The sequence below is a fragment of the Siphateles boraxobius genome, unplaced genomic scaffold, assembly GCF_051911475.1.
Source record: "Siphateles boraxobius isolate OS27281-9 unplaced genomic scaffold, OSU_SipBor_1 86, whole genome shotgun sequence".
Taxonomy (NCBI): Eukaryota; Metazoa; Chordata; class Actinopteri; order Cypriniformes; family Leuciscidae; genus Siphateles; species Siphateles boraxobius.
In genome coordinates this window covers 10021027-10037500 of record NW_027509215.1, presented here as the reverse complement: position 1 = coordinate 10037500, position 16474 = coordinate 10021027, and the positions used below count along the sequence as shown (strand labels likewise).

Genomic DNA, 16474 nt, shown 5'->3' with positions numbered 1-16474 from the left:
TCATGTGCACAATTGCAAATGTGATATTTATTTTATACAACAGTTAAATTAACAATGAGTTAACATTGTGAGTTACTTTTTAGACACAATTGTGAATATTGTTTTTTTCCCCTTTATTTTGCTGACGAGAATTTCAAAATGAAACTGTAGCAGAGTCTCCATGCAACAAACAGGAAGATTTTTTGACCGTTTTTAACAAATCATTTTAACGATTCAATGAACAATCACTTGCTTTTAGTGGTTACTATAGAAACATTATCTGTCGGAAAACGGATAGGCCTATTAACGCTAGTATATGCCTAGATTTTGACTTTACGCCTGCTACTGACTAGGCGTAAGATTTACGCCCGGTCTTAGCGAGAAGAGGACTTAAGCCTGGATGGTGCAACAGTCGTAACTATTAGGTCGGACTTAGAATGCTGAGTTAAGACCTACTTACCTTAAGACCAGGCGTAAACCCTGTTGGTGCAACTGGCCCCAGGACTGCATTGTCGTCGTGTCCAGGTGCAGTTCCTTCATCAGATCGGGATACGGCCTGGATAAACAGAGAGACAAATATAACCGTAGACGCCATCCTCCTTATGATGTACAAAGTACATCAGGATTTATGGGAAGTGTTCCCGGTTCCGCCTGATCTAAACTATGCAGCCTAACATTGAATTATAGAAGTCTATGAAGTGTGAAGTGTGAAGTGTCTATAAGTGCTATAGACAGTATTCTAGGTTATTACGTGAGGACGTTTTTTGTCCCATAATTAGAATCTCTGTTTTTTCAGAGTTAAGTAGTAGGAAATTTCTAGTCATCCAATTTTTTATATCAGCTATGCATTCCGTTAATTTGGTGAATTGGTAAGTTTCGTCAGGGTTGGAAGAAATATAGAGCTGAGTAACATCAGCATAACAGTGAAAACTAATGCCATGCTTCCTAATAATATCTCCTAAGGGTAGCATATACAGAGTGAACAGCAACGGTCCTAGTTCTGAGCCTTGTGGTACGCCATACTAAACTTTTGATCGATAAGACATCTCTTCATTTACTGCTACCAAATGATAACGGTCAGATAAGTATGATTTAAACCATGCTAGTGCAATTCCACTAATGCCAACATAATTTTCGAGTCTATTTAAAAGAATGTTGTGGTCAATAGTATCAAATGCAGTACTAAGATCGAGTAACACCAATAGCGAGATACAACCACAATCGGATGATAAGAACAAATCATTTGTGACTCTAATGAGACCGGTCTCAGTACTAGGCCTAATTAGGCAGTCATGGCCTAATGGTAACAGAGTTGGACTGGTGACCCAAAGGTTGCTGGTTTCGATTCCAGTACCGGCAGGAATATGACTGAGGTGTCCTTGATTAAGGCACCTAACCCCCAATCGCTCCCCGGGCGCCACTCAAGTCTGCCCGCTGCTCCGGGTGTGTGTTCACTACTCACTACTCTGCTCCTAATGTGTGTGCACTTACTTGGATGGGTTATAGAATTTTCTCCTATAGCAATGAATTAATCAAATTTTTCGTCAGGGAGTCTACACTGCACTGTCTGATGCGATACTGTAGTAGATGGTTGCAGTCATATTTTTTCCCCTGATATTATCAATCTTAAAAGAGAATAAGGTCATAAAGTCATTACTGTTGTGCTGCTTGGAAACGTCTGGGCTTGAAACGTTATTTTTCGTCCGTTTACTGTTTCGAGTAAATACCTAGGGTTTTGTTTATTTTCTTCTAATAGGTTTGAAAAATAAGCAGATCTGACAGTTTTTAAGGCCTCTCTGTATGCAATATAGCTCTCCTCTCCTCTCTCGAAATACCTCTAGTTTTGTTTTCTTCCAGTTTCGCTCCATTTTTCTGGCTGCTCTCTTAAGGGCCTGAGTGTGCTCGTTGTACCACGGCGTAGGACTATTTTGTTTGATCTTCTTTAAGCTCAACGGAGCAACTGTGTCTAAAGTGCTGGAAAAGAGATAGTTAAAAGTTTCTGTCGCAATATCGAGTTCTGCTAAGCTATCTGGGATGCTGAGATGATGAAACTGATCAGGAAGATAGTTAATAAAGCAATCTTTAGTGGCAGAAGTGATAGGTCTAACATATTTGTAACACGGAGTCGGCTTTGCAGCCTTGGCTAAATGAAGTTACACGAGACTAGATAATGATCTGAGATGTCATCGCTCTGCTGCAGAATTTCAACAGCATCAACATTGATTCCATGTGATAATATTAGATCTAGAGTATGATTATGACAATGAGTAGGTCCTGACACGTGTTGTCTAAGTCCAATCGAGTTAAGAATGTCTTTAAATGCCAATCCCAGTTCATCTTTTTCATTATCTACATGTATATTATAGGGGCGTCCATGGTTAACTGATTAACCGATTAACCGTTAAAAATTGCGTAACCGAGTGAAACATTTTGCTCAGTTAAGTGGCGTCAATGGCGTGCATTGAATTTAGTTGTAATACATTTTTGCACCGCCAGAGCGCTCCCAGACATTTGAATTGTCCACAAGAAGTTCACTTTTCATAATTTTAAGGCCGTAAATAGGCTTTCATTTCTCAAATAGTGTAATGTCTTAATTTTAGTTTGAATAGGTCTTAAATTAAGGAAAGACGAGGTGTATTCACCTTGCTGAGGGGGATGTGATCAAAGCCTGGAGAGGAGCGAAAGCGTGTTCCTCTCTCCACTCTAGCATTCTGTAATCACTTCGCTAACAGTCCACTCCTGGTTTTCAATTCCCGCTCACAGAAAAAAACTAACATGTAAAAAGACCGCTTACAAGTAAACATTTTTTTAATAGTTGGTTGGGATGAGTAGCCTAACTGAGTAGCCTATTTAATTGGAATATCAAATAGGTTGTGCGATTATTGAAAAAAAATCTCCATCTCCATGTTTTCGGTGCTGACGCGTTCATGTAATGTAGCCTGGGTTGCGCTGCCAATAACCTAAAAGCTGTCAAAAAGAACAGGCAAAAGTAATGATTATGAATATGTCAAATATAGCAAGGAGACATTTTAATTGTTTGCAGGCTCACTCAGCTGGAAAGATGAAGTTGACAATGCTGATTCGCGATCTTCGCAGTGAACACGCCAGAGAGAAATGCACTTTTCATACGGATTACATAAGCAGAGAGCAGTCTGTTTTCTTTCGTTTTGAATTGTTGTGTTTAAAAGTAGACATTTCAATATAGATTTATTTATCAGGTCTGTGAGACAAGTAGGCTACCTTATAGCCTAGCCTACGCTGAGTTTCGGAATTCGTTTATGAGATGAGCTCCAGTTCACGCGCCGGCGGCTCCGTATTATCTAATGTCTGCTATATTTACTTCTTATTTCCAGGTAATTGGTTGATGAAACATTGATTAAAATTAAGATACAATTAATACAAAACGAAATTCACTTTAAAGAAAGGCTTTGTGCATTCTGTTTGAGGTCTCTGTGAAAGTTTTAGTGCCGCTTCAAGAATTGCCACGTCCCATTGTTTGTTCCATATAAATGCGAGTTCACACGAAAAATTAAATAAAATGAATATTTTATGTTCTGGGGAGAACTGACCCTTCTTCATTCGGCAGTAGTACTTTTGGTTTGTGCAGTGTAATTCACAGAATTAGGTAGCCTAAAACAATATTTTGCCACCTAAAAGTTAAAGATGTTTTGTGCAGTTATTAAAGGTGTTAAAAATGAACTACCCCTTTCTCGTGTGTCTCTATCTCGGGGTTGCGGCGCGTAGACTATGGTTAACCGAGTATTAACCGCTAAGGGCCTCGGTTAATGGTTAATGAAAAACTTGAAAACGTGCAGCCCTAGTATATTAAAATCACCAACAATTAGGACTTTATCTGCAGCCAGTACTAACTCTGATAGAAAGTCAGCAAATTCTTTGATAAAGTCTGTATGGTACCCTGGTGGCCTGTATACAGTAGCCAGCACAAATCTTAAACGTGATTTATCATTTGCACTGCATATTGTTACATTAAGCACCAACACTTCAAAAGAATTATATTTAAAACTAGACTTCTTAGTAATTTTGAAAATATTACTATAAATTACAGCAACACCTCCCTCTTTGCCTTTCAGACTAGGTTCATGTTTATAACAGTAATTTTGTGGGGTGCACTCATTTAAAGTAATGTAATTGTTTGGTTTTAGCCAGGTTTCTGTCAAACACAGAAATAATGAATTCTTTATTATTTTGCGGACACCACTTAGACAACCAGCCATTGAGTGATGACAATCTGCTAACTATCTCATCACTCCTTCGAACAGGAAGGGGGCCAGAGCAAAATTACAGTGCTTGACATCATACTTGCGAGTCACTGACACATCCCGGTGCCCATCTCTACCCTCCATCGTCGGGCTGTTTTATTATCGTTAGGGATTTAACCCCATCGCTGCCACCAGTGTAACAACTGCACGGAATTCCGGAGACGCAGAGACCAACACACTCGGATGACAGTTAACATACAATTCTTTATTAATTGCTAAAACATTACACCATCTCCTAAGACACGTTACCCACCCTTTTCAGTATAAGGGTCCACAGGCAGACGAGCTCACATCCGGCGAAGAGGATACACAGGAACTCTCTGTTATCAGTCTATTGGTCCACAGGCAGACTGGCTCGCGTCCAGTAAGGAGGGTACCCAGGAACCTTTATCAGTTGCGTCACTCGGCAGACAGAATCAGTCAATCCAGTCTCTCTGTTGCCTACAATTACCAGTTACCTCGTTCAGGAGCTCTCCTAGCCTACAATCGTGTCCCTGACTATCTGTCACATTTACCCCCCACTGACTGTCTATCTTCACCAGCGGAGACACTAATTATCCCGAGCGGCTGTCTGGCGTTTCCTCACAAGTAAGAGCTCCCCCGAAGCTCTCTCGAACAGTACTCAAAACATCCTTAAAAAAATCATCAACCCCTCCCACATCAGCGGTACACGTTAATTTAATCAAGCAACACCCATTCATTCAGGTTAAAGGGGGCGTATACATTAATCCCACCTACATTCCAATCATTTCCTTCTATTCATCACAATATTTTGCAAAAAACTTTTACTGCTTTCATATTGGTTAATACAGATAGGATTTTGGATCTGTTTGCCAATTGAGGCTGTTTTTACATAAACTCTTTAACAAATATAAGCAGTCACAAATGGTTTTTTTGGCTTTCTTTCCATCTAGTAAATTAATGTAAATGTAATACAGTCATGTATTTGCTGATGCTAATAGCCACCAGTGCATTGATAATGCTTTCCCCGGTGAGAACACACAAAAGAGAGAGATTTATTCATTCGTTTACAGGGACAATTTAATTTCAGGAACCCCTTTTACACAAAGAGATTATTTAAGAAGATTTAAGATGTCACCCTCCTTAAGAAGTGTTTGTTCTGTATTTGTTTTTTAGGTGATGCCCAACGTCTCTCAGAGCTTAGGATTGTGTTGATGGGATATAGATATGCTGGTAAGAGTTCAGCTGGAAACACCATCCTGGGCAGAGAGGAGTTTGACTTGAAGAAATCTGCTCAGTGTGTGAAGAGACATGGAGAAGTAGAAGACAGACACATTACTGTCATTGAAGCTCCAGGATGGTGGATGAATTTACCTGTAGAGAAGAGTACTGAGTTACTGAAACAGGAGATTATGCTCAGTGTGTCTCTGTGTCCTCCAGGACCACACGCTGTACTACTGATCATACGCGTGGACTGCGCATTTAAAGAGACTGAGAGAAAAGCATTGCAGGAGCATCTGGATCTTCTCAGTGAGAGAGTCTGGAGTCACACTATAGTGCTGTTCACTGGTGGAGACTCTCTGTTAGACACATCTATAGAGCAGCACATCGAGACTGAAGGGCAGGATCTCCATTGGCTGCTGGACAAATGTGGAAACAGGTTTCATGTTCTCAACAATCACAACAGGAGTGACGACACTCAGATCAAGGAGCTGCTGGAGAAGATTGAGGAGACAGTGGCACAAAACAACGGCTGCCATTTTGAAATAGACAGAAAGATTTTACAGGAGGTGAAAGAGAGAAGAAGAGCAGAGGAAGAGAGAGCAGAAGAACGAATGAAGAGGATGCAAAAAAGGAGAGAAAACATCAGATCACAGATGAGTGAGTCCATATACTGTATAGTGCAGATACACACTGAGTATATTAACTGAATCATGAAAATGTAACAGTCAAAGCAATAATAGCCAGAAACTTCTTGTCATTAACCGCTATTTGTAGAGGCATTCCCAATAGATGTGTTCAAAGCAGCTCACAGTGACGGCCCATACAATCTATTATTTAAGGAAATAAGCACTTTCATTTCTTAAATTATCATGTTCTTCATAGGGTGTGCTTTTGATAACAGAAATCCATTTACCTAATTCATAGAAAACAATAAAATAAAATAAAAATAAAACGGCAAATATCTAATAAAACATAAGCTTTACACCTATTGAGAAGCCTCATGTTTGTTGCTTGGAAGTGAGTCCTGTCAAACACACTTTGAAAGTACAAGTACAAAAACAAACTCTTGTGCGATTCAACCGAACTAAATGAGGCAGGTGTGAAAGCACCCTTAATCAATAACGTGTTGTTTGACACCCATACACAGATAAGGTGAACCTAATTTCAGGAACCCCTTTTACACAAATAGATTACAGTATTTATGAAGATTTATGATGTCACCCTCCTTAAGAAGTGTGTTTATTCTGTATTTGTTGCAGGTGATGCCCAACATCTCTCAGAGCTCAGGATTGTGTTGATGGGATATAGAAAAGCTGGTAAGAGTTCAGCTGGAAACACCATACTGGGCAGAGAGGAGTTTGACTTGAAGAAATCTGCTCGGTGTGTGAAGAGACATGGAGAAGTAGCAGACAGACACATCACTGTCATTGAAGCTCCAGGATGGCGGTGGAATTTCCCTGTAAAGTTCAGTCCTGAGTTACTGAAACAGGAGATTATGCTCAGTGTGTCTCTGTGTCCTCCAGGACCACACGCTGTACTACTGATCATACGCGTGGACTACACATTTAAAGAGACTGAGAGAAAAGCATTGCAGGAGCATCTGGATCTTCTCAGTGAGAGATTCTGGAGTCACACTATAGTGCTGTTCACTGGTGGAGACTCTCTGTTAGACACATCTATAGAGCAGCACATCGAGACTGAAGGGCAGGATCTCCATTGGCTGCTGGACAAATGTGGAAACAGGTTTCATGTTCTCAACAATCACAACAGGAGTGACGACACTCAGATCAAGGAGCTGCTGGAGAAGATTGAGGAGACAGTGGCACAAAACAACGGCTGCCATTTTGAAATAGACAGAAAGTGTTTACAAGAGATAGATGGTAGAAATAAAACAGAAGAGCACCAGGACAAATGCAGAGCGGAATCCAGATCACAGACTAGTGAGTGAATCATAAAATGTTATGAATATTATCTACATATAATCTCAGATGTGTTTCCTCCTCATTGTTCTAGACTATGGGCCTAATTTTTCAAATGTGTGAACGCACAAAATGTATCTTCTAGTGTTTGTACTCTAAAAATCCGTGCCAACATTAATGTTTATAAAAATGGTCTTTGACGTGGAAAAGTGCTTAGCGCCGTTCTTCATTCTCAAGTGAAAGATTCGGATGTTGACTGGTGCTCTTTTACATGTTAATGACATTAAGGCAGCATTTACAATGCAGAAATCGGAAACCATTCCACTGCACACAATTTCAAAATGCTTTTACGATTTATAAATTTCACATCTCGAAGAGAGGCATACCCACGTTTTTTTGTGTCATGTACGTTTCATGAAATTATCGTAAGATCAAATATAGGAAGGTTTCTATGCATTGCAGAATGTAGGAAGGTTTACAATTTGGTTATATAGCAACTTTCTAAAATGTATTAATGATAAAACTGAGGTCATTGCTTATGGGTCTAAGTAACACTCTCGCCCGAAGCCTTCAAGCAAGAAAACTGATCTGAGGACCATTCTTCTTGCGGAGAAGGGGAGGGGCAAGTGAGAATTGCTCCTCCATGGAATCTTCAGGAAATCGATGTCTGTATTCTGCGTCAAGTGCGCTTCGGGATACACCGAAGGAGACCATATAATGTATTCCTCCTCCCGAGCCCGGTACTTCTTGGATCCAAAGAAGAAAGGGGGGTTGTGTCCCATTATAGATCTGCGGTTTCGTCCCATTATAGATCTGCGGCATCTGAACCGTTCTCTGAGGAGATTCAGGGTCAGGATGTTGAAAAATTCCCACCATTGTGAGTCAAATCATGTCCGAGGACTAGGGCTGTTGTCAACAGGGGGGGTTTAATTAGCGTTAGATTAATTAGCTGCGCAGTACTTGGTAGCCTTGTCCACCTAAATTAATTATAAATAAACATAAAAAACTAGGAGGCTATTTGCAGTATATTAAATCATTTTTGACCCAACGTTAATTATTTTGCACTGAAATGACACACTCTGTCGGCTCCGACAGCGTTGCATCACGTGCACCTGCGCAGTATAGCAAAATAGTACTATGACAACTAGTGATATCAGCACAAGAACTGTTGAGGAATATGCAGCAATTTAGACAATTGTTTTTGTTATATGTTATAATAACTGACAGACACTATCATTTCAGCCGCTCTGTGCATGTCCACGCACAGAACAAGGCTGAAGCTCAGCTTCACGGCTGAGACACGAATAGACTATTAACATAAAGCTTTTACTCTTAAACACACAAGGCACGTCCACTTTGATAAAAAAAAGTCGACAATTCCTTCTGTGATATTATTTTTGCGTTTGGATGATAGAGGAGGCTTAACATCCAGCGTGGTCTGGGTGTGTCTGGGGGATGCTTCCGTCGTTGCGGGCGGGTGCGCCTGCAAATATACAACGATTATTAGACCAAAACATTGAAATATGCCAATTCTGACATGTTCATATAGCTACTCAAAACAGACGGGGCAACCTAACGCGGACAAGTTAGCTTACCGTTTTTAGGTGATATGCCATGTTTGTAGTCGAGCTGGGATATGCAAACTGTTGCTTGCAAACTTTGCATTCGACTTTTTTTCCGTTATCTATTTTTGTAAAATACTGCCGATGTCTTTGACATGGTGAAGGAGGACTGACTGTAAATTAAATAAATATTTAGCAAACCACCAGACCAATGCCTTCTAATAGCTACTTTCTTCAATCTGTGTCCAGTGGGTTGGGCTAATCCAAAAAAGTGAAAACAAGGGGGGTGTTCTGAAGACAGACGGTTACCTGTGAAACAGGGGTGCTCTGAAAACATCCCCATTAGCAATTAGTGCTTTCCACCTGATGAAATTAACACGGCAAAAAATCAACCAATCCGAATTTTGGTCGAGCCAGAACGTATTGACCAATAAATCGATTAATCAACTGGGAGATTACAGCCCTACCGAGGACACATAGTTCCACATATCAATCCTTCCTTCTCACAGGAAGTTCCTGAGGTTCACTTTTAGGGGCAAAGCTTTCCAATATCCGGTTTACCAAATGCTTGGATGCAGTTATGGCCCTGATGAGGTTCTAGGGTATCCATGTATTGAGATCAACGACTGACTGATACTGGCCCAGACTCAGGAGATGCCATTTCGGTTCTTGGCCATATAAAGTAATTGGGGTTGAGACTCAACACAAAAAAAGAGCGTGTTAACACCTGCCCAAAGAACCACCTTCCTAACAGAGTACGATCTGATGCCTTCTTTCCCTGACGATATTGAAGAAGCCTTGGTTTCTGTCCCAGGGGTCGGTGATGGGAGCGTCTTGTTGCCGGAAAACTGTCTTGACGGACACATCCCTCACAGGATGGGGCGTGGTTATGAAGGGCCGTTTCTCGAGAGGTCTATGGGGGGAGTTTAAAATAAAATAAAAAACATGAAATTGTATCATTTGTGTCCTAAATATATATATATATACTCATCTAAAGGATTATTAGGAACACCTGTTCAATTTCTCATTAATGCAATTATCTAAACAACCAATTACATGGCAGTTGCTTCAATGCATTTAGGGGTGTGGTCCTGGTTCAGACAATCTCCTGAACTCCAAACTAAATGTCAGAATGGGAAAGAAAGGTGATTTAAGCAATTTTGAGTGTGGCGTGGTTATTGGTGCCAGATGGGCCGGTCTGAGTATTTCACAATCTGCTCAGTTACTGGGATTTTCACGCACAACCATTTCTAGGGTTTACAAAGAATGGTGTGAAAAGGGAAAAACATCCAGTATGCGGCAGTCCTGTGGGCGAAAATGCCTTGTTGATGCTAGAGGTCAGAGGAGAATGGGCCGACTGATTCAAGCTGATAGAAGAGCAACTTTGACTGAAATAACCACTCGTTACAACCGAGGTATGCAGCAAAGCATTTGTGAAGCCTCAACACGCACAACCTTGAGGCGGATGGGCTACAACAGCAGAAGACCCCACCGGGTACCACTCATCTCCACTACAAATAGGAAAAAGAGGCTACAATTTGCAAGAGCTCACCAAAATTGGACAGTTGAAGACTGGAAAAATGTTGCCTGGTCTGATGAGTCTCGATTTCTGTTGAGACATTCAGATGGTAGAGTCAGAATTTGGCGTAAACAGAATGAGAACATGGATCCATCATGCCTTGTTACCACTGTGCAGGCTGGTGGTGGTGGTGTAATGGTGTGGGGGATTGTTATCTTGGCACAGTTTAGGCCCCTTAGTGCCAATTGGGCATCGTTTAAATGCCATGGCCTACCTGAGCATTGTTTCTGACCATGTCCATCCCTTTATGGCCACCATGTACCCATCCTCTGATGGCTACTTCCAGCAGGATAATGCACCATGTCACAAAGCTCGAATCATTTCAAATTGGTTTCTTGAACATGACAATGAGTTCACTGTACTAAAATGGCCCCCACAGTCACCAGATCTCAACCCAATAGAGCATCTTTGGGATGTGGTGGAACGGGAGCATCGTGCCCTGGACGTGCATCCCACAAATCTCCATCAACTGCAAGATGCTATCCAATCAATATGGGCCAACATTTCTAAAGAATGCTTTCAGCACCTTTTTGAATCAATGCCACGTAGAATTAAGGCAGTTCAGAAGGCGAAAGGGGGTCAAACACAGTATTAGTATGGTGTTCCTAATAATCTTTAGGTGAGTGTATATAATATATATATATATATATATATATATGTATATATATATACACTGTATATATATATATATATATATACACTGTATATATATATATATATATGTATATATATATATATATACACTGTATATATATATATATATATATATATATATAACTCTGATTTCTCTTTATGGTCTTGCCTTTTTAAGGGTTTAAAAAGTCTGAACGGAATTAATGTAGCCCCAGAAATAGATAAATTCAATCCCATACTGTTAAAAATATGGGTGTAACATTTGATTTGTCACTTGGATTTCAATCTCATATAAGTTCTATTACCAAGACGCAGTTTACCTTCATGATACTGACCAGGTTTAACGAGTATGGGGTCTCTGCGGAACAAGTGGACGTTTTTAAATTTGTGGGTGTTTTCAAACTGGTGGGTGTTTATAAATCATGCATTGAAAATGATGCCCTTCACCCAACCCCACCAACACTGTTACATGGTCAAATCAGTCAACACGGTCAAAAACACCCCTCTGTTTATGGCCTCGCTCACTGATCTGGTAACTCCTATTACTGTCCTGCAGATACCTATACTTGGGTTCAACCCTGTTCAGCTTCAATAGGAAACCAGGAAAGAGCTGCAGGGTCAAACAACTTTCTGTGTGAACCAAATTTCTAAAATGAAGTGGATCCTCCTTCCGTGACCCATTTAGAGTTGACATAAAGTTGATTCATGTTGTAAATGTTCTACTGATCTGCTCTCTTCTATTATTATTATAGTGATTGGAGATGATGGATCTGATTCATGGTCTGCGGGAAGTTCTGCTTATGGTTCATTCAGATCACGATCAGGAGCAGACCCAATTTTCGGAGATTCATCTCACACAAGCTACGTATCAGGGGCCATAAAACGATATAACAGCATGCAATTTGCACTACCAAACAGTGAGTGTTTTGTTTTATTTGGCACTTTCAGTTTATTTTGGTCTTCCCGTTTTTTTTTGTTTTTTTTACAGCCTTAGAGCTCATGGTTATCATGAATACCATCTGTTTTGTTGTGAAAATATAATATTTAGTCTACATTGTCATAAATTTGTCACCACAAAATTTTCCCCATAATAAAATTTGGATGCTTTCTACATCTTCCATTGTCTAAATTTTTTATAATTGAATTTATGACAATAAATGCAAACCTGATATAAAATAAAATAAAAAAGCACATAATATTTAGTTTGATCTTAGGTAGATGAAAATCATTTTGTGGTGTTTAAGGACTTTATACTGATAATTTCTTCTTCTCTATACATCTAGGCTATGTGGTCAACTTTAAATGCTTGAACCCTAAATTAAACTTAGTGCTTTATTGTCAGCCCCAGTGCTACCAGTGATATGTGTTGTAGAACGAGGAGCGATGATGCTGCCCTCAGATGTTAGTTTGACATGTAAAATCCCGCCTGATTAATAAAGTATTTGTATAATGTTTTAATGATGACCAATAGACTGCATTATTTTACGAACATATTTTTTACGAACAAGTTGTAAATCTCAGAACTTAGTTCTATAAGAGTTTCAAACCTTTTACTGATTTAAATGTTGTTGTTTTTTCCCCCCAGTGAATGGAGATGAGCGGTCGGAAACATTGTCTGTGAGAAGTTCTGGTTACAGTTCATTCAGATCACGATCAGGAGCAGACAGGGATTCAGTTTTTAGCTCATGCTCAAAAGCCTCATCTCGCAGCTCAGGATTCGGGTCTTTGTGGTCCATCCTGGAGTCCGTTGAACATTCAGGAACCAGACGAGCACATGGTGTGTCCATGATCTCAAACACTAAGGAAACTTAATTTCTCTTTTATTCATTTGATATAATGAGTGTCTTTATACAACACAATATTTAATGATAACTATCTAAAACTATAAAGTATTGCAGTTGTCTAGTGGTCGACCGACACAGGCTCTACTACAGCCTGAACCGAACAATGTTCAGTGTTCTCTAAGCTAATCGCATCCAGAGTAGTATCTAAAGACCTTGCACTCTTACAATTAACCTCAATTAAAGTTTGGATGCATGTCTGTAGTTCTGAAATCTTCTCCGTCAGCCTGACTATCTCCCTGTATGTATCACATGTAAATCCAGTGCAGACAGAGAAGGCTCTTCTATACATGTTACATGAAGTGCAAGTGACCATAAGAGGAGAAGATGACATGACGCACCGTGTTTGTTTGACTGACTGATACTCACCACAGTTGTTTGATCGATTGATAAAAGGCGCAAGCAAAATAAATGATTAAATAAATGAGCGCACTGATGGCATGCTAACAGGCTAGCGAATTACTAGCGTGTTGTGTTAGCAACGATTTAGATGTAAGCTAGCGATGTATAGTAAAGTTAATGTAATGTTGAGTAAGTTATATTTAGCAGTATAAAACCACAGGAAATGCTAGTAAATAATGATTCAAAACAGAAAGATATACAAGGCTTACAGACGCAAACAAACGCAGCAGCAGCGAGGCAGACAGGAGCAATCGATAATTAATTGAATTAATTACAATTCCATGAACTGATGAATATATTCCTTCAATGCCATGTCAGTTGCTTTGGATAAAAGTATCTGCAAACCCATTCATGTTGTAAATGTTCTACTGATCTGCTCTCTGCTTTCTTTATTATAGTGAGTGGAGATGATGGATCTGATTCATGGTCTGTGGGAAGTTCTGCTTATGGTTCATTCAGATCACGATCAGGAGCAGACCCAATTTTCGGTTCATTACATTCCAGAAATTCATCTCACACAAGTTACGTGTCAGGGGCCATAAAACGATATAACAGCAATGGATTTCTACCACCAAACAGTGAGTGTGTTTTATGTGGCACTTTCAGTTTATTTTGGTGTTTCCGTGACTTTTTTTTTTTTTTTTACAGCCTTAGAGCTCATGTTTTCCATGAATACCATCTGTTTTTTGTGGAAAATATAATATTTAGTCTACATTGTCATAAATTTGTCACCACATATTTTTCCCCATGATAACATTTGGACCCTTTCTACATCTACCATTTTCTAAATTTTTTATAATTGAATTTATGACAATAAATGCAAACCTGATATAAAATAAAATAAAAAAGTACATAATATTTAGTTTGATCTTCTTAGGTTGATGATCAACATTTTGTGGAGTTTAAGGACTTGTTTATACTGATCATCTCTTCTTCACTATACATCTAGGCTATGTGGTCAACTTTAAATGCTTGCAATAAACAGCAATCAGGCTTGTAATAAAGATATTTATGGATAAAACATAGACAAAACATGCAGAGCCCCAGACTGCGATCATTTTTCCTGCCACAACGTTGCCGAGCAGCGAATGCAAACAAAATGAAAGCGGAACGAAAATGCGCTACTCATTTATGCTTCTCGGACCGTGTATAACATTTAATTTTATATTTAACAATATTATTACAACATTATTTTCCTGTTATCTCTGTAAAGCTGCTTTGAAACAATCTGTATTGTAAAAAGCGCTATATAAATTAAGGTGACTTGTAGTGATGGTGACGAGATTTATAACATTTTCCAATATTTCCCAATTTTAAATATTTTGACAATACACTCGAATTCAGTATCTTTTAAAACTTTATTCTCCCATAACTAGTGATGGGGACGAGACCGCCTATGCCGAGTCCGAGTCAAGACCGAGACTTTGAAGGAGATCCAAGAAAGCAGAAATCAGTCTCGAGACCGGACTCGAGTACTACATCACTAGTGACTTGACTTATAAGTTTGGACCAATAATAGACAGCGCAGCGCCTCGAAATCGCCAGTCACGGGCCGATCTCGATCACGCGCAACACCTTTACTAGGAGTTCCAGACTCTGGAAGTCCAGTGAAGAAATCAATTGAATTCGCCGAATTAATAACATCATCGCTCCGAGATCCAGTGAGAAACACTCTGATTCGGCGCAGAGTTCTCTGTTATAGACCATAGATATCAAACAGCGCTGGCGTGGAAACCAGGAGGAACTCTTTATAGAAGGCTTTCAGTCCACAAATCAGCAACATTAACCATGGATTTAAGCTAATGTAGTAACTCTAACCATAACTATTGTGATGGTCAAATAGTCAAACGCTTAAGTAATACACATCTTTTTCCAGCACTTCAAAACTATAATATCATAAATAAATGTTATTTTTAATGTGATGACCAACACATTTTTTGTTCATCCTTAAAAGATTGTCCTAAAACTTTTAAGATGTAGGAAAACTCTTATTTAAAAAAAAAAATAATACTTAAATTACATTGTTAAGAGTTGGATGCTTATTGGCTATTTTCACTCCCTAATATAATTTTTTTCACTCGTTTTGCTTTTTAATTAATATCAAGACATTATGAATGATAATAATTAAAGTTAATTTCATCTTCACCCTAAATTAAGCTTAGTGCTTTATTGTCAGCCCCAGTGCTACCAGATATGTGTTGTTGAACTCAGTGTCTCGGTGCTGCTGCCCTCAGATGTTAAAAGCCCTGACATGTAAAATCCCCTCTGATTAATAAAGTTGTATAATGTTTTAATGATGACCAATAGACTGCATTATTTTAAAGGAACATATTGAAAGTTTTGAATCTCAGAATTTTGTTCTATAAGAGTTTCAAACCTTTTACTGATTTAAATGTTTTTCCCCCCCCAGTGAATGGAGATGAGCGGTCGGAAACATCGTCTGTGAGAAGTTCTGGTTACAGTTCATTCAGATCACGATCAGGAGCAGACAGGGATTCAGTTTTTAGCTCATGCTCAAAAGTCTCATCTCACAGCTCAGGATTCGGGTCTTTGCAGTCCATCCCGGAGTCTGTTGAACATTCAGGAACCAGACGAGCACATGGTGTGAACAACATGATCTCAAAACTTTTCCCAAGAAGATCAAAGAACCATGATCAGCATGAAGACACTAAGAAAACTTGAATTATATTAAATTAATAGAAGAGAAATTGTGTCTTTATAATGTTGACGACACAATATTTGTCTAGTGGTCGCGCGATATATCGCCAAGGCCGATATACGTTTTTCTGATTGGCCGATGTGTTGGAAGCGGGACTTTTATTTTGACGGGTGGCCTGATCACACAGCCCTCACTACATTCTCCGTCTTCATTAGTTTACGATCCCCTTTTCCACCAAAGCATTTTGAGAGCCGGTTCGGAGCCGGTGCCTACTCGCGAACCGGTTCTTTGTGTTTCGACAGCCAAAGAACCGGTTCTCGGCCAGGAAAACTGGTTCCAAAGCGGCACCAACTCTTTGCTGGACTAGAACCAGAGACCCGTTCTTTTACCACCGTGTCATGCTTACGGCGGGGCTGGAGGCGGGTTTAGATGTGT

General features: G+C 39.6%; 1 protein-coding gene across 3 annotated transcripts in view; it reads left to right on the top strand.

Moving 5' to 3' along the window:
- LOC143731290 (uncharacterized) overlaps nt 1–16122 on the top strand; it is a 190299-nt gene extending 174177 nt beyond the window's left edge. The window contains exons 12-17 of one of the 3 annotated variants that reach the window (XM_077222093.1): nt 5397–6101; nt 6704–7384; nt 11890–12054; nt 12723–12914; nt 13779–13958; nt 15791–16122. In XM_077222093.1, the coding sequence (XP_077078208.1) occupies nt 5397–6101; nt 6704–7384; nt 11890–12054; nt 12723–12914; nt 13779–13958; nt 15791–16062 (2195 nt within the window). In that variant the 3' untranslated portion in view covers nt 16063–16122. The remainder of the gene's footprint in view (nt 1–5396; nt 6102–6703; nt 7385–11889; nt 12055–12722; nt 12915–13778; nt 13959–15790) is intronic. The other 2 variants (XM_077222094.1, XM_077222095.1) reach the window with 2 other exon arrangements.
- The last annotated feature ends 352 nt before the right edge of the window (nt 16123–16474 follow it).